The sequence below is a fragment of the Seriola aureovittata genome, chromosome 1, assembly GCF_021018895.1.
Source record: "Seriola aureovittata isolate HTS-2021-v1 ecotype China chromosome 1, ASM2101889v1, whole genome shotgun sequence".
Classification (NCBI taxonomy): Eukaryota; Metazoa; Chordata; class Actinopteri; order Carangiformes; family Carangidae; genus Seriola; species Seriola aureovittata.
In genome coordinates this window covers 8,575,169-8,594,040 of record NC_079364.1, presented here as the reverse complement: position 1 = coordinate 8,594,040, position 18,872 = coordinate 8,575,169, and the positions used below count along the sequence as shown (strand labels likewise).

The following is an 18,872-nucleotide window of genomic DNA, read 5'->3' as shown; positions in this document are numbered from 1 at the left end:
ACTGGAATTTATAAGTTAAACATTAATGACTTGAATTCACTAACTTACTCTGCATTTAGTCTTTAAAACTTAGATTAATTCTCAGTCAGTCTAAGTAGATTTTGATTGTCTTAGAGAAGCCATTTTGCATAATTTCCATTCAATTGTCTTTCAATTATTAATACTAAATTAATAATACATTGAACTGTTAAATGGCCAGTGCCTCATTATCCATGATGCATGTGTGCTGCTTTTATGATGCAGTTTATTTGACACTAATGGAGCAGAGCAGAGTGATAATGTGTAGTAGAGCTGCAATGATTAGTCGATTAGTCAATTAATCGACTGAAAGAAAATCAATCAAACTATTTTGATAACTGGTAACATTTTTCAAGAAACACTTGCTGGTCAAAGCTTCTCAGATGAAAGGATATAATAAAATAGTAAACTGAGTATCTTTGGAGAGTTGGTTGGTCAAACAATCAGTTTGAAGATGTTACTTCGAGTAAATTGTGAGGAACTTTTTATCCTTTTTTTTCTTCTTACAAGTGAAACTGCTGAAAAATGGCATTAATACAGTTATTGGCAGTTGAGCACACCTCCCTATCATGAATATGCACATTATTTATCACTCTAATAGAGTCACATGGACAAGGAGTGAGACGGTGACACAGACAGTGCTCCCTCTTGATAAACACTGGCATGTATTTCTGTTTGGCAGAAAAATGTTCCACTTAGACGAATATATTTCATCATCTTCTCTTTCTCATTATGTTTTAATTTATTTAGACAACACTTCATTAGACCAGTTACTGTTGATCTCCAAGTGGACCATGTCTGGAATATGATTACAGACCCTCCACATCAGCCTGTATTTATGTTTTGTTTTTTTAAAGAGTTCAACTGGAAATGGCGATTTACACACCCCGCTGGCTCCAGACTAGTGGCTTTGCTCCCCTCTTGTGGATTTACCTTTTGCAGCCTCAGATTGAGCTCTTTACCTGCCAATGCTTGAGAGAGGAACAGTCGCAGAGTTTACCTAATGAGTGGAGGTCCCAAAGCCTAGATGAGTGATCGCTACATCACAGTCTTATTTGTGCAAGTGTGAAGTGTTTCATTATGAACGACATAAAAGTTTGAGATGCTCTACATTCATTATTCAAATGAATAACCCGTAATAAAATTCCTAATAGTCTATCATAAATGATTTAAGAAAAAATTAGACTTTTACACACAAAACAAGTTTTGTTATCTGCCCCAATTATTATACTGTCTATAATAACTGTATAACTGTAATTTATTTTGGTGCCATTCTACAGTATTAAACTCTATGGCAGTTATCAGCCTGTTACCAGAAACGAACAAATAAAAAAGATTAAATCTGTAAGAAGAGTAAATCTGTATTTGGCGTATTGTTTTGTTTTGTTTTTTCCTGTCACAACACATTGTTTCTGTTATAAACCATTTCATTTCCTTCACATGTCCATGCCTCATGTGGGATTGAATTCATGAATTTATGATTCTTCTCTTTCATCTTCTTGTTATGTGAATATTGGGACATATGTATTATGTGCGTGTTGTTTTATGACAGAATAAAGTCAAACAAACCCACCAGCTGAACAAGGTTTCAAGTAAAGTGGAGGTTTAATAGTGACAATGACGCACAGACAAACATCTGGCATCCATTTCCCATGGCATGTATTCAGTGCACAGCATTGGATAGTATTGGAAGTATAAGATTATCCATGTAAACTTAAGTTATCAAACAACCAAACTTCAACAACAAAACCCCACCCAGTTTTACAAGGGCGGCTTCATTGGCCTGTGTGTCTGTAAATCCGTTCCCTCTTTATTTGGCTGCTGCGATTGGTCGGCGGTGACGACAATCCCGAGCCGTGCTCCCGCCCACCGAGCGGATCAAGTTTGAATGAACAACAGCAGTCTGTTCTGGAGGTGGTAGTTGCATTTGCAGTAATTATTAAAAGTGTGTATCATATCACGGGTGCGCTGATCAAGGATGGACATGAAGAAAAGAATTCATCTAGAGTTGCGGAACCGCACTCCGTCAGATGTAAGTTGGCCTCACATCTCGCTGGTAATGTTTCACACTCAGCTAATGGAGAATCTTTCGTGTGATGTCTTGGTGTGGGGATACAAAGTTTCTTCCAAGTTAAAAGATGATGGAGACGTCGGGTCACATTGTTGCTTTGCGATCGTGTTTACAGTCGCCAGGTGCTGCAGGTACGCTGCTTGAACTTTTGTGCGGCTCTAAGCTCACGTTTTGCAGTTTGAGATGCAGCACAGCTTTTTATGCCAGCGGTATAAACAAGGCAAGCAGTATGAGAAGCCATATTTGTAACTTTTGATCTACGAACGCGCCCCTTTTCGTTTTAAACCCGTGATATTGTTATTTCCTCGCCGATGCTGATGTGCTATCTGCATGCTTTGACTGGGAAATGCATTCGCCGAAACATTTTAAGCCGTGCACTTGGCGCGTTAAGGATGCGGATACTCAAAGTCATGAAATTATCAATGATGCATAAAGATCATAGCCTCCATTTATCGCCTGATAACCGCGTCCCAGACCCACAGTTACTCCGACCGTCCGGTTGAACTCGCGTATTTCTGCAGGAAGTGCATTACAACAGCTTACACCGGTGAGCCTGCAGCCCGAGCAGCCGACAACCGGAGACCACGGTGCGCACAGATGGCCGAAAGAAAGCGGTGTTAGCACGGACCGTTACCAGCCACCGGGCTGGGCGACAACACAAGGAGGGGAGGGGGGGTGGTGGTGGGGGGTGCAACACAAACACGCCGTCGTCGTTTAACTAACTGCCCGGTGTTCATTCGGTCGGTTCATCTGGACTCTCTGTCGCCTGCGACTCGAGAGGTCCTGCCTTAATGAAAACAAATGGTCGAGCCGCGTTGTTGCTCCAGTTTTCCAGAACTAGGACAAGCCGCCATCTTACCGAGAAACAAAGGCAAACCGGAGCACACCGAATATCCCGTTCATTCGACACACACGACGAACGATTCATCATACCTTGTTATTAACAGAAGCCTATACACGCCATCGATCCAATCTGCAACTGTTTAGCACAAGCAACAATGAAACGTTTGCCTGGCAGCTATCTAATCGGCTTTAGCTGCCCCTCCTACTCACAAATGACCCTGTGCACGACTCGTAGGTCTGTTTGGCTCCGACTTGTTTTGACTAATGTGCATCTGCGCCGCTCACACACATCTCTTATTACACTTTAGCTCGGTAACCAGTGAAAATAAACCCCTACATCCTGCCGTACTGTGTCTATTTCTGCTGGAAAGAAAAGTAGCTAAGTGTGATATTTACGTAATGGGAGGAGAACCAGTGCATCGCGATACTTAAGAGCGTTGAAATGTGCGCAGTCTACAGATTATTGATGTAGAGTATGTTTTTTTTTTTTGTTGTTTTGTTTTTAATAGTCTCGCTACGCAGTGCTGATTGGCTGAGTCACGTTCAAGGTCGCGGTAAAATATCAGATAACTGCAACCTGTGACCGCATATCAGACTATTTAAATATCAATGCGCCAAGTTAACCATCATACACTGTGGTAGGCCAATGTACAGCTGCATGCAAAAGTATGGGAACCCCTGGACAAATTTTTATAATTGGTTGATTTATGAGGTGAACTCCTGCAGCAATTAAACATAATAATGAGTCTTTCTTCAAATGCACTGTTATGCAACTTAATACATAGAAGAATATAATAATATTTGTGCCATGTGCAGAAACATGGCTGAATGGGGGGGGCCCTATTAAGCACTATTAATTACATTGGTTCAGGCACCCAGAAACCAACCAGCGCTGGAGAGGTGAAATGATTAGTTTAATGACAGAAAATAAATGGCAACAATTTTGATATGATCAATCATTTCAGTGTTGTTTTAAACAAAAATGCCAAAAATTCACTAGTACCAGACTCTCAGATGTGAATATGTGCTACTTCCCTGGTTTCAAATTGTATTAAACTTAATTTTTAGGGCTTTTGACCCAAAAAGAAAACAAAAAACCCTGAACAATTAATCTATTAGTCATGTGTTGTTGATAATAATAACTATTGGTTGGAGCCTTGCAGTTCTCCTATGATGAAATAATAAAATGCCTGTGGTTTTCTGTGTAGTAATTACTTGACACAGAAAAGCAATTAGATACAACAACAAATAACCACAATATGAATTAAAGCATTTAAGATCTTAGAACTAGATTTTGACACAGGGTGTCCATTCAAAGGTTTGGGCATCCTCAGCGGTCAGTAACAAGTTAATCACGGGGGTGTAAATGCTACAGTTTGGGGTTATGTGGCTGCAGCCAGTGGCATTGGAAACACTGCCCAGATAGAAGAAATAATGTTTTTTTTTTGGTTAAATTTTGGATGCACAAGTCCAGCAGTAAGTCAAGAAAGTGAAACTGAGAAGAGGCTGACTTCTACAACAGGACAATGATCCAAAGCAGACCTCAGAATCCAACACAAACTTCTTTAAAGAAACACAGCCTGACACAAGCTTTGGAGCAGCCCTCGCGGTCCCCTGACCTGATCATCACTGAAAATCTGTAGGTGGATCTGAAACATGCGGGGCTGCCTAAAAATATCCCAGAACTGGAAGTGATCTGCAGGAAGAGTGGGTGACAACTCCTCATTCAACAATGGAAAGACTCTGATATCTGCCAAAGAGAAGTTCATGAAGGTCTGATTTAGTAAGATTCCCAAACTTTTGCACGTGGCATATTTAAAAATAAATAAATAAGAAATTAAGATTGTGAAATAAAAAGTAACAGTGCATTTTAGAGAGAGGCTCATTTTTATGTAGTGGTTGTATTTACTTGTTTTCACTTCATAAATCAACTAAACACATAATTTTTGTATACCTTTGCACACAGCTGTATAAAGTGACACCTGCTTTGTTTGTCTATTTTTGAACATTTTATCATCTCTTCAGCAGTACCTTGCACTTGTGCTCCATTGTTTTTATTTAAAGTGGTGTATAATCAGTTTTACAAAACCATAACAGTGGTGGGAGAAGTATAGATCCTTTTTACTTAAGTGAAAATAGCAATACCACACGATAAAAATACTCCCTTACAATTACAAAGGCCTGCTTTCAAAATTTTGCTTAAGTAAAAATACAGAAGTAATATCAGCAAAATCTACTGAACGTATCAAAAATAAAAGAACTCATGCAACAGAATAATATATTATGATATGTACATTTGAGCCGTGATGATTAGTTGATTAGTCGATCAACATAAAAAGAATCAGCAACTATCAATCAATCGTTGTAATAATTTTTTTAAGCAAAAAATTCCAAACATTTTCCATTTTATGCTTCTCAAATGTGAGTATTTGATGCTTTACTGTTACTCATATACGACAGTAAACTGAACACCCTTGGATTGAGATGCTTCGTCAGACAGAACTAGACACTAGAAGATGTCGCCTTGGTCTGTGGGAAATCATTTTTCTTTATATTCTGGCATTTTACAATTCAATTAAAAAATTGAAATGAAAATTATCTTTAGTTTCGGCCCTAATGTGCGCTATTTGACTCTTTGAGTATTGTTAGTATTGTTATGTTATTTTTTCAAAGTGGATGTGAACTACGTTACGTGAACTGCAAAGTAGCAACTAAAGTAAATATAGTGGAGTAAAAAGTGAAATATCTCCCTCTGAGTGGAGGAGAAGTTGATAATAATGGTTATATTCTAGTAACACACACATACTTGATTAAACATATTATGCACTGACAATAATCCAGTTGGACTGTAGGTAAAGTTCTCAGGTTGAATTAGCGTAGATCGTCCTGTGTCAGCTCGCTTCTTAAATAAACCCTTTATTTCACCCTTTAACAAACTTAATGAAGCAGCAGCTTCCTGAAAGCTGAAACACAATCAGTTTAGTGTGCCAAATACTACAATACATTTTTTAAATTTTTTTTTTTACACTTCACTGTTTATTTTATTTCAGTCACACTTGTGTCCAAATTGACATTTAATGATTTAAAGTCACATTCAGCCTCAGTAGGACTAAGAGCTAGAAATCATCAAAACTCCAGTTGTTTTCCTCCCAAATAAAACAACTAAAACAAGGCTTTTATCAAAAGATATTTAACTTTTTTAAAGACCCTTTTCATATGTTTAACAATTTTTCATTTAAATTCTCAAATGTGACATATGTTGACTAGATGTGTTTGTTTGTTCTGCAGGTCAAAGAACTTGTGCTAGACAACTGTCGCTCGAATGAAGGCAAGATCGAGGGTCTAACAGATGAATTTGAGGAGCTGGAATTTCTAAGCACAATCAATGTTGGACTGACGACAGTTGCCCACTTGCCAAAGCTAAATAAACTCAAAAAGGTGGGTGATTTTCTACGCAGAGCAAGTCTATGACGTCAGGCTTTAAGGTGTTGCATATTTTGATTGTTGAATCGATCAACAGCTTGAACTCAGCGATAACAGGATCTCAGGAGGGTTGGAAGTTCTGGCGGAGAAGTGCCCCAACCTCACACATCTCAACCTCAGTGGCAACAAGATTAAAGACCTCAGCACGATAGAACCATTGGTAAGCGAGACCTTAAAATACTTCCAAGGGGAAAAAAGCTAAATCTGTAAAGCAGCTGGCTGTTATTTATCGAACGTAATTGTTCTTTTGACAGAAAGAATTGGGGACCCTGAAAAGCCTAGATCTGTTTAACTGTGAAGTGACAAACCTGAACGAATACAGAGACAACGTATTCAAGCTACTACCCCAGCTCACGTACCTGGACGGGTACGACAAAGACGACAAAGAGGCGCCAGATTCTGACGCTGAGGTTTACGCAGAGGGCTTGGATGATGACGAGGAAGACGAAGATGGTAAGTTCGTAAGTCCTTCACACACCCTCTCATGAGCGCAGCTGCATTCTTTCTAGCATCTCTTGAAGCTGCTAATTTTAGGCGATTGAACATTTGAACAACAATTAACCGCCAACCGGCTTCACCCAGATGTAGACGAGGAGGAGTACGATGAAGATGCAGCACCAGGAGACGAGGAGGAGGAGGAAGGAGAGGAAGATGAAGAGGAGAACGAGGAAGAGGAAGAGGACGACCTCAGTGGAGAGGTGGGACGAGAAAGATTGATGAGATTTGCGTTCTTTAATTGTTTAAAATGTTGAGTCTGAAATAACCACACTCCCTTTGCCTTGTCTTTTTTTAAAAAAGGAGGAAGAGGAGGAAGATTTGAATGACAGAGAGGTTGACGATGACGATGACGAGGGTGAGTAAAATAGTACCTGACTTTCCCAGTTGCACACTACATGACAAGAGTATGCAACATATACTTTATACTACATAGTTTGTTTTGTAGTTAGTATGAAAGAAATCAACACACTTAACGGTGCACTGTGGAGTTTTCTTGTAAACAGTTATTTTCCCAGAATGCATTGTGTCTATTGTTGAGGCCTTTTGAATGAATTTCCCTCCGTGTAAAAACCTTTTTACAAAGCCTATTTTTTTCAAAAGAAATTCAAAGTCGTACATTGTTTACATCTAAATTTGCGACTAGTTTACTGCTGCTGTTGGTGCATGGCCTGGCTTGTTTGCATGTTACCACCAGCAACAGCAGTTTTGCATGAAACTAGTGACAGGACTTTGTATCAGGTCACTTTTAATTCTCACCAGGAAAGATTTCTTCTCCTCCGAATTGGGAAAAAAAAAAAAAAAAAAGTATCGTACATGATAGAATGGAAATTGTACATGTGCATTTGAGTCCTCCTGCGTGCACATGAAAACAGGGACCCACGTTGCTCAATTAATCTATAATGGTAACAGGAAAGCTTAAAGTGTTTTTTTATAGTAACAGGAAATGATTCCAGTGTGCGCCCTGCAAAGGCAATCCCTTTGTGACTAAAGAATGACGATGCCAGTTTAACTTCGCAGTAGTTATTTTTTGTCTTGAAATCTTCCTGGAGCTGGAGCTGGATGATGGATCACCATCCAGCTGCAGGAAGCTCCACAGCGGTGGAATAGTGTCCTTAAAACACAGGGAAGAACTTAATTTAGTCATTTTTCCGGTGTGAACGCACTACAATGCTCTTAACCTGCTTAGAATTGGTGCATAATATACAGCTGTGACTCGGCCGATTCAGAAAATCTTTATTAGCGATGTAAACTTGTCTTGTAACGTTGCCGTCGTCATGATGCAAAAAACCTGAAAGAGAGGTTTGATGGGGAAACATTTGTTTTCTTGATTCTGGTGTTTTGTGTCCTGAAATGTGAGTCTTTATTTTCCAGAGGAGGAGCGAGGTCAGAAGAGGAAAAGGGAACTGGATGAAGAAGGAGAGGAGGATGAAGATGATTGAGAGTCCTCATGAAGCTAAGTTGTGAACTGTTTTAACCCTGTATCTCCCAGTCACCTCCCAACAACCCCATGTATTTCTTCCCCCAGTTTCATATTGCAGTAGGAGTGGTTTTTGTTATTGGCCAGTCAGGTAGATGGGGTTGTCTGGAGAAATAAGTTAAATTTCTGTACCTTTGATGCTCCCGTGTTCAAGTCTTTACTGTCCACTTTTGACTGCTTTGTGGACACCAGTTTTGTATTATCAAATAATAGCAAAGATAAACCTTTTTAAGAAGTTTTTGTTTTCTCACTGTTTGTGTAAGACCAGTTTCTGATGACTTCTGTATTTTAAGAACCCCCCCCCCTAAAAAAAAAAAAACCCCAAAATGAAACAAAAAAAAGAGTGCATGTCTAATACATTTTAAAGTCAACTACTGGATTTCATGTATGGCTGTCCTCTCCTCGTCTTAAACTTATTTTTTGCATTGTACTTTTTTGTTCTGTTTTTGTTTTAATGTAAGTTATGTGTTTGTAGTGTCACCAGTATGCCAATACTCTCTGCTGTCCTGGTGTGAAACTTCTGTCTGAACATGCACAGTGTGACCCTCACAGGGCATATTTTTAAATCATAGCAAAAAAATGTCTGCCCTTGTCAAAGCCGCTCCTCCTCCTTAAACCCTCAGCTTTGATAGTTCGGAAATTACGTGTTCTTGTAAATAATGACCAAATCTATTTTTTTGTATTCTCTTTGATGACGGCAGACATTGAACAGACAACTGAGGTGAAACTATGAACTGTAATAAGATATTAAATATGTATGCTGCTTTATCTAAAATACGCAGTGTGAAATTTCTTGAATTTGAAGATAACTTTGTATGCATAATCTTTCCATAAAGAGAAATGTTCAACATCAGAGCTCATTATTGCTTTTTCCATGTTTCTTTTCTGTGACATACAGTTGGCAATGTTTGAATTTGTGGTGGTAGTGTAGAGAAGTAATTGATATAAATGGAGGTTACAATTGCAACTTATGTGCATTGAAAATGTATCGTTTCAAAGTGTAAACTCTGGAAAAAGGTCAGTTATTTGAACTTTGTTTTCACTAGTATACGCAATGGTCAAATTGGCCTACCTCAGTGATTTTTTCACTCTGTTAAATCCACTGTCATCAGCCGAATTCTGTTTCTTTTTCCCTCCCATTCACTTCAATAAATCCCTTTTATATATGTTTTGAAGTTTGTGGTCCTTGTATAACAACAGATTTCCAGTTTAACGTCATCACTTATTGATGAGTCTGTTTTTTTATCCACAAATAAAACCAATCCCAGATACATTTGGAAACTGAGATGTGACACTGTACGCTCCACATTATATGTACACAAAGACCAAACAGAACAAACATAAGCTGGGGTTTACTTGTTTCCCAAAAAAGTTCATCTGGTTCAGTGCCAAAACAAATTTGGAGGTATTGCCATGGTAACACTAGTCATTCAAATCCAAAATGCCATCCAATAATTACACAAAGTGAATTTCAGTCATTTTTCAAAAGCCTTCTCCACCTTGTTACCCTACCTTCCCAAAAATAATCAGTCAAGTGGTTGATTTTAGTCGTCGGTGCAACTACATGAGACGACACAACTCCAGCTGCGACTTCACCTGTGGCCCATCAGTAGATCCTTTATCCCGTTCTCTACTTTCATTGTAGCCGTTTTATGCAGCCGTTCAAGTCTACATTTAAAGGGTAGTTTTTCTTCTGATTGTTTTAACTGAAGCTATAAAGCTCCGGACCCTTCATGCACCTGCTGTGATGTGATCAGGGAAGACTTGTGACCTTCAGTCTTTAACTTACTTTTGACTCACTCTGGGAACAAATTCCAGTCTTGTCACGCACGCAGTGGATTCAACCTTTTTCCTTTTTCTCAGTCCATGAAGAACAGAATCATTAATAAACACCAGGCTGAATGTGATTGGGCTCGGATTAAAAAGACACACGGCATGTTTAGAAGAATCTTTTTGGAACCTGCTTGAACCTGGCTGGCATAATGGAGCCAATCAAATGTTAATCCGGTGCCCACTTCTCTTCGATTTCAGACTAGAGGGAAAAATAAAGCCGTTTGATGGTACAAGTGGAGAAGGAGAGGCAAATGACCTTGAGTCTCGAGCAAAATTACACATCTACGGTAAACACGTCTCAGTAATAGTAATATACTTGGATTAAATGAAAAGGGATGGTTATTATTACAGTTTTCTGTAATGTTAGGAATAGGCAAGAGTATATTTCCATACCTTATCTCAAGTTATGTTGTTGGAGTCAAACTAATACCACCGAAGGTACAGCTTCACACAAATCTTGCACCATTTCAACCGGAAACATTCAGCAAAATCTATCAAGCATCACAATCATTACTTTGCGCAGCCACATCATCCAAAAAAAAAAAAAAAAATGGGATTAACAAATATACATGTTATTAGCTAAAAAGGTAAAACGTGACAAATAAATAGAAGCAAATATACATTATCGCCCACCCTCAAAATTAGCCCTAAAAAACCAATAACAGCCTGCGAAGCTTCCCTTGAGACTACATTGGAGTAGTTACGCAAGTCCACCACCTCTGGATCCATGTGTCCCCCAGCTGCTTTCCCACTATTTAAAAAAAAAAAAAAATACTTGTAAGTGAATGAACTATCCATCCCTTGGGAAGAGATTTGGTTAGCTATGTGACAGTGTGGTGAAGTCAATTTACAGCCAACATTTGTAGGTGAGAAAAGATGTGGCGGGAAAAGCAGCTCTATGGAAAAACATGATCCACGTGTCCGAACGCTCTTCTGGTGCAAAACTACTTCACGTCAGCCAGACGACTCTGAGATGATGTTGCAGCTCGCTGCGAGCCGTGTCTGCAGCAGGGTGTAAGGTCTTGGGGAAGGAAAACAGGAGCCAGTGACAGTCTTTGTATCCTCCAGTTTTGCCCCGACAAAAAAGGCATAGTGATAACAAACACCTTGGTGGTCCGGCCGAAAATATGCAATAATTGATCGTAACACTTTAGAGTACGCTAGAGCAAGAGGATTAATTTATAAAAACAGATAATACCAAAATTGACTGGATCTCAAATTTCCCCTATTGTTGATTTCATGTTAAGGTGGCGATCCATGAACACTGCCTTGCCTCTATTACTTATCACATTTTTCATTATTACAATTTCCCAGTAACTGCACCAGCTAAGACATAATCCAACAGTTATCATTACTATTGTGTGCACTATGCGGGGCAGCAGAAATCAAGTTATGATATAAAAAATAAAATAAAAAAGCGCAGTGGGAGGGCTCAGAAGCTTGTTGGAGGTCAGAACTGGGTGGAGGGGGTGGGAGGGGGCAAAGGAAGCAGCTTTGCCAGTCCAGGAGGCTGAGAGGTCAGACGTTGTTGGGGCTAACGTTCTTCAGGTTGTTGAGCTCCAGCTCCAGTTGGCGTATTCGCACATCCTTGGTGGTCAGCTCCTCCTTCAGCCGCCGGAGCTCATCCTGCTGCCGGAAGAACATCCGCAGTAGCTTCGTATGAAAAAGAAAAAAAAAAAGAAAAACAAAACACTCACACATGGGAGATCCTGCATGTGACAAATACACTTTCACACAAGCAAGGAGCTGAGAGTAAAGAGGAAATTTGCATAATGTAAAGTGGTGCAAGGTGCATTTAGTGGCTTTATTGGATTATATCACACCGTTATATTACATAACATTATATATACTGTGTATTTAACGGTATATTTGTTATCTAAAGCTACAGAACAGCTGCTGAATGTGTCTTGGGGTGAGATTAAACTTGCTGTTAGTCTGACAAATCAATGTTGATTCGAGGCCCACTAACACGTCTTTTTCCAGACCTACTTTTTTCTTTCTTATGCTCAGTCAGTCTGATAATTTATCAAACTCTCCACACGATCAAATGACTCCATGAATCCAATCAGCCAGTCTGGCTCTCTGTCTCTTCATCTTGCTATTCATTTATTGAATTTGCAACCCAACTCCCACAACACACGAACAAATGCCAGCACGATATTTAGTATATCGGTACTATAACTTCATCGTTCAATTTGCTACTGGTGTTTATTTACCACATTATTATTTTTTAATATTCCGACTCCTTAAGAGCTTGTGAAACAGTTTCATTCACATTAGCTGTCCACATACCTCGTTCTCTGTCCTGGGTGGTACGTTCTCAAGCAGGTCGATCCCATTCACCACCACACTCTTCTTTTCCTTCACTGGGGCCTTGAACACTAACTGGTTTGGCCGGTGGTAACCGTCCTTCAGGGACATCAAGACTGGGTCTGTTTGCACAAAGGAGCAGAAACACTCCTAAGCATATGAAACCCAACACAATGCACAAAGAGGCTTAAGTCCTTCACAGATCTCCACAGGGAATCTATTATTCCTCCGTGTTGGACTTGGTGTGTCCAACAAACTCCTATAATCTTTTTTTTTGTCATCTACACACTGCTCTGCATACTCAAGTCTGCAGTTTCTCATTAAATGCTATCACAGATTTATAAAGTTTGGTAAACATTATCTGATCTCTGAGTTTGGTGGTTATTTTAAGAGAAAGGGATTAAAAAAAGAAAGAATATCCCCTAGTTTTAATTTGCCTAGGAGTCATAGCCAACAGTCTGTATGACAACTGTGAATCTGAGAAACATCGTAATTGGATTGGATGAATGGAAATTACAGTTGGAGGCATCAAAAGGAAGCAGGTACTTTTCTCCGTTTATTGTGGGATTGTTCTTTTGTTTCTCCCTTTTGGAAACAAGCAGTCAGAAATACTGGAGAGTGTTTTCACAAACCGCTGCCAGAATCTTCCCATCTGTGTTTATAGGGAGACATGTCTCTCCCACCACCAGGTAGATCCAAATGAAAATTTGCATTTGCACTGGCAAGCTTTGTTCTTGTTGGTGTTTCAAGGATTCGTCTCAGCCATTGGAAGAGTGAAAAATTAACAATGGACATAGCCTCATTTGAATCTTTAATCTCAAGGACTAATATTATCAAGCCACAAACATAACAGAATAAATATTCATGCTTTTTTTATAATGAGAATGTGCTGCCCAATTTATGTTGTGTTCATGCGGTGTCGTCTTTTTTGTCTTTGTTTCTCACGTTGGCTTGTTGCATTATGTTTGTTCTCTATTGGAAAACGGTAGCAGGCTGGCCGTGAAGAATGAAGGTGATGAGGTGCAACAAAACAGATTACCTCTTGCTCTCACTGTTCAACTGGCTGATGTTGTGAATTTAAAGACCCCATGAGATGCGCATCAGAGCCCAGTTCAAGTCGTGTGATGTTGATTATAAGAAAATGTCTGTGGGAGTTTGCACCATGTTGGTGACAATACAAAAGCCATATGTTCAGTGACAGTGCGCGAAGAGTTGGCAGTGAAGAGCAAAACAAAGTAAAGACACAGTGATTGGAGGTGACCTTTCATTACTCTGCTTTACTTTTACCGTATCTCTGTTTTTCCATATCTGTCATGCCAAAGAAACGAGTTCCAGCGCGTCGCATCAGTCTCACAAGTTATTCACATCAGCAAATGCGATTATATTCTGGTATTCCATTCAAATCTTTGCATAACGCGGTTTTATATTTGGCAAAAAGTGGTAGAACGTTTTAAACCACCAAAGGAGCATTAGCCAATCCGGTGTGTTTACCTCTATCAATGCCGCTCAGCCATTCAGTGGCGGACAGCGCAGGTTCTGTTCCCGCCGTCATGGGGTAGATGTCCTCCTGGTATGTGTCCGACTGTGAACCAGGAAACACCACATACGTTCTTGTTTTATAAATTACATGTGGCATAGTTGATTATGTAAACATCTACAAGGGGAAAAAGGTTATATCATGGTGTCTTAAAGAGATTTATTTGCCTTAAAGTATAAAATGGAAGCTCTCAGCACGGGATTCTTGCCACTCTCTCGTTTCTGTTTTTGTTACCAACAACCAAGATGTTTGTTCTCAAGTCAAACCAGTGACTGAAAAAGGATCTCAACATTATTAACTTTTACTTTACCTTTTAAATTCAGACAAAAAGACCCCCAACCTTTTTAACTCATTGTGTGCTGGATAAATATAATGTATACCAGAACCGATTAATAATGGGAGTTGACTCAGTGATTTAGTTCCCACTCACCCTCCTTGGCACGATCATCGAAACGGGCTCAATCAAACCCTTCAGGGTGACTAGCTTGTAGAAGCGGTACACCTCGCAGGCTGACACGTCCAGCCCGTGCTTTGGCATCACACCTGCGGATGAGAACAGAAGCGCGTGAAGACACAACGTGAAGTCCATAGTTAGGATCTCTCTGCTCTCATTGGGGGAGATCATATATACCGCTGATCAACAGATAACTTACCTAGGCCTTTCTGTGGGGCCGGGGACCGAAACTCCATGAGGTATTGGAGGTACGGCTTTTCCGTGGTAATCTCAAAGTAACGGATGTTGCCGTCCCCCTGCCAAGACACCAGAATGTGGTAATTACAACCCAAAGTAGAAGCTCTTGAGAGATGTTTTTCCTACATTACAGACAACTATTCAAAAGGCATGTAAACCTTACAAAGCTTGTCCCATTAGTTTTTAATTTAGACCTCCCAATGTAGTAATATAAGGGGAAGGTATGACTTTACATCTTAAAGCAGACACGATACCTGATGTGAAACACTTGATGTCCTAATTTTTCATTATAAATTGAATGACATCCTGCAAATTGTTCTCACTTACAGAGAACATTATTATGGATAAATGTCCCTGTACTTGATCAGGTGTCTGTCATTGGAAATAAAACACAAAAAACAGAATAGTCGTCTGACCAACTGTGGCCAGGCGAAAAATGGTACAGCATTTTTTGCAGCTTTAGTTTAGTTGATCTGATTATTTATTACCATTAATTATGTATGCTTCATGCTCTTTAACTCAAAAACATCTCATGATGTGTACAGAGACACTAATAGTAGATGAAGGTCAAAGGACTAAGTGAAGACCCACGATTTCTGCCATTCCAACTTTAGAGTATGTAAAACTATGATGTGAGAAATATTACTTTTCACATGCAGTGCAATAAATCGGAGGAATATTAAGAGTCAAAAATATAAGTGAATGTCGAGGCGGTTCTAACCTTGCCTGCCAGGTACAACATGTGTGTGTCAGCATCGTAGAAGGGAAACAACAGTCCTGAGAGGCCGTCTATGTCCTCCTCCACAATTGGCATGGCCAAATCCTCCTGGGAAGAGCAACACACACACACACACACTGGGAATTAAACACACACACTAGCTCCGCCCACTCTGGCATTAAAGGCGCTAGCCATATGGAGGTGTTGCCTGACCTGATCCCAGAGAGCGATCTGCCGGGTGTTCCAGCGAGAAACCCCCGTGGTGAGCAGCCGCTTCATGTTGCCCAGGAAAACCACTCGGTTTACACGGTGGTTCTTACAACTGGCTTGCTGATAGGGCAACACACAAAAGATAGAGAGAAGCTTTAACGCTACATACACAGAGCACGGATCCCTCATAGATCAGTGGCATCATGTACGATATGATTGCTTGTAGTTTTATAGTTGGTCCACGTCTTAGTGTTGTATACAAGCATAAATATAATCATATACTTCCTGCACAGTCAACAACACGACTCTGTTGGAAACTTTGAACATAAATCTGTATTTCAGGAACAGAACATTTTCATGATTTGTCCCATTTTCTTTTCCTGTACCTGCTGCCTCGTCTTGATCACCTCCACTTAGTGCAGCAGGGGAGCAGCACATGGGTCTAATCAAAAACCATTTCAGGGTGATCAGGCAGCAAGATCACCAAGGTCAAACATTTAGAGGTTGAGTGGTGTGGAGCAGGATTTTTTTTCTTTAGCAGAAGTGATTATCTTAAAGGGCCTGTTTGTTTTCTCTGCCGCTGAGCGTGGTTTCTTGTCGGAAGCGGACGGTGGTGATTGTGGCTTGACAAAAGCTTCAGCCATCATTGTCTTTATAGTACGTAATAAGTCGTAATATGTCCTCTGAGCAGCGGTATGTGTTGAGGTTAGATTTGAGGCTATCGGATAGAGACATGGTGAGCTGGGGCTAGCTGGTTAGCGTGCTTCAGTAGAAGAAAAGACGTGATGGAGATAAGAGTTAACATTGCTGTTGGTTTCCACTTCTGGAGACGGGTGTTGGTGCGTAAAGGAAGGAAGTTTGATGCTGAACTCACAGCGTTTCTTCTAGAACTGGTAGTAAACAGCTGTTAGTGCTAATATTAGCAATGTAGCAATAGCAAAACTTAAATAGCTCCTTTAAAAGTTAACGAGTAAACTCCTAAATATCGGCACTAGAAACTGAATTAGTGGGAAAATTTAATGGAGCTTAAATCTCTGTATCTCATTACACCATATGTGACCGCTGAATATCTAATTTTCCAAACAATGGGCATGAACCTGCTGCTATTACAGCCTCCACTCTTCTGGGGATGCAGAAATTTGTTCCCATTCGGTCACAAGAGCATTAGAGAGGTCGAACACTGAAGATTCAGTTCATCCCAAAGGTGTTGGAGGTCAGGGCTGCACAGTTCTTCCTCACCAAACGTTAATGAACGCTGCTTTGTGCACTGGGGAACTATTTGCAAACTATTGTCAGAAAATATCACAAGCTGTAGCATTAGGGGGGGAGATCAAGATTTTCTTTAATTGAAATTCCCCTTCCTTATCAATGAAAAACATCGTTTTAAATCCCTGTGGTGAATGAAAAGGTTCAGTAGAAACATGAGTCATGTCATTCAGTGAAAAAGATATTTTAAAGTCTTACAGTTGTTCACACAATGCCCATGCACACTCCCTCTAACCTGAAGGACTCTCCCGGAGCGCGGCTCAATGACTCGCAGCTTCTTGTCTTTGCAGCTGGTGGCCAACAGGCTGCCGTCTGTGTTGAAGGACATGCTGAGGATGACGTCGGTGTGACAGTCGATCATCTTCACAGGTTCACCGATCTCCAGGTTCCAGATCAGGATCTGACACAGTCGGGAAAGATTGTTTGGGTGGAGCTGTTAGATGGCTGCGGTGCTTGGATCAATGGTGTGATCATGCTGTGAGGCTGTGAATGAAATTTGACTTTGGCCTTTGTGTGCCACCGCGGACACATCAATCTCTGATGATATCCAAGGTGAAATAAGAAACATGTCTCATGGTTGCAAAAGAGCCGAGCAGTGGAAATCAGGCCTGTTGAGGGGCTGAAACAAATAATTATTTTCATGATCAATTACTTTGTCTATTAGTGGTTTGGTAAATGTATTAATCTATAAATATTTGCTTGTTAAATGATGTAAACAATTCATCATCTAACCAAATTGTTATCTTAGATTTATCTGCAGATCAACTAATTTAGTCCAACACAATAGTATATCACAAAAAATACTTTCAACACTCCAAAGTAATTCCTGGAAAAAGCTAAATAAGACACTCTGCGAACATTTCCTTCATCCTACGTTTAATAAAAGTGAAACCCCCGATTGCCAGTCTATGTACTGTGTCGAGTCAAGCTCGTTGTGTTACTGATGTGGTACCTTGTAGTCATAGCCGGCGCTGAAGAGGATGCCGCTGCTGGTGGGATGCCACTCGATGAGACCCACCCGTCTGCTGTGACCGTACAGCTCCAGCACCGCCTCCGTCATGTTGCGCCTCAGACCACCGTCTGGGATCTCCCATACTCGCACCTGCCACGTTCACAAACACCCACCACATATAAAATGAGTACGCAGCCCACCATCGTGCAGCAGGCACACAAAACTGATTTTTAAAAGGCATTTTTTTATTCTTATAGCACAGGTTAATAGGTGAATTATATTATTCTGTCAGGGGCCACCATGTGTTTTTTTTATAAGTCATTACTATGAACTGCAAAACACAATTAGTAGCAGCTAGAGATCCTCCTGATCAAAAATACCACATGCTATCAATGTAGCCCATTGCATTAGGATTAGAGTGGATTACAGCTATGGCCAGAGGCTCCGTGTTGGACCAGAGGAGATTATCCTTCAACAAGTGAAAGTACTATACAGGACACAGTGCTACAGTGGCTCAGTACTGTAATGTAACAGGTGCATGCACTGGAAAGAGAAAAAAAAAGGCCTGCAGGGGTCTTAGCATTGCTCATGATACATGTGAGATTAAGTGTGTTAGTGATTGAGATTTGATGTTGTGTCTAATCTCACTTTATATAGTCAGTTACTCAACAGCGAGCAGATTCATGTGTTGCTCAAAGGCATTTCACATCTGTCATTTGCCATTTTCAGGCCACTGGCGCACAACAACAACAACATCGACCAGAGCGGCTGCCAGCCAACATCCAATCACAAGCTCGTGTCCGGTGCAAACTCTGTGGATCAGCGACCCTCTGGCCATAATGAGCCGATGACCTCTTTGCCTTCTGGGCCAGTGGCTGTCAACCCCAGCATCTAACAAACTCATGTTTCACATATACAGTACGTGTTTCACATCTTCACGAGTCATCACGCCATACCTTACCCTC

The 18,872-nt window shown here is 40.4% G+C and overlaps 2 protein-coding genes across 3 annotated transcripts in view; one reads left to right on the top strand and one right to left on the bottom strand.

Moving 5' to 3' along the window:
* Window positions 1-1,596: 1,596 nt before the first annotated feature.
* On the top strand, window positions 1,597-9,558 carry anp32a (acidic (leucine-rich) nuclear phosphoprotein 32 family, member A). The gene is made up of 7 exons (XM_056385653.1): window positions 1,597-2,050; window positions 6,221-6,370; window positions 6,453-6,575; window positions 6,670-6,868; window positions 6,998-7,113; window positions 7,214-7,268; window positions 8,285-9,558. Exons 1-7 carry the CDS (start codon window positions 1,997-1,999, stop codon window positions 8,350-8,352), a joined length of 765 nt encoding a protein of 254 aa, XP_056241628.1. The 5' UTR covers window positions 1,597-1,996; the 3' UTR covers window positions 8,353-9,558.
* Window positions 9,559-9,726: 168 nt separating this feature from the next.
* coro2ba (coronin, actin binding protein, 2Ba) overlaps window positions 9,727-18,872 on the bottom strand; it is a 44,010-nt gene continuing 34,864 nt past the window's right edge. For both annotated transcript variants that reach the window (XM_056385448.1, XM_056385534.1), the window contains exons 4-12: window positions 17,908-18,057; window positions 17,191-17,355; window positions 15,693-15,809; window positions 15,483-15,587; window positions 14,724-14,820; window positions 14,501-14,613; window positions 14,025-14,115; window positions 12,516-12,655; window positions 9,727-11,876 (exon numbers count right to left, since the gene is read on the bottom strand). In XM_056385448.1, coding sequence (XP_056241423.1) covers window positions 11,742-11,876; window positions 12,516-12,655; window positions 14,025-14,115; window positions 14,501-14,613; window positions 14,724-14,820; window positions 15,483-15,587; window positions 15,693-15,809; window positions 17,191-17,355; window positions 17,908-18,057 — 1,113 coding nt within the window. In that variant the 3' untranslated portion in view covers window positions 9,727-11,741. The remainder of the gene's footprint in view (window positions 11,877-12,515; window positions 12,656-14,024; window positions 14,116-14,500; window positions 14,614-14,723; window positions 14,821-15,482; window positions 15,588-15,692; window positions 15,810-17,190; window positions 17,356-17,907; window positions 18,058-18,872) is intronic.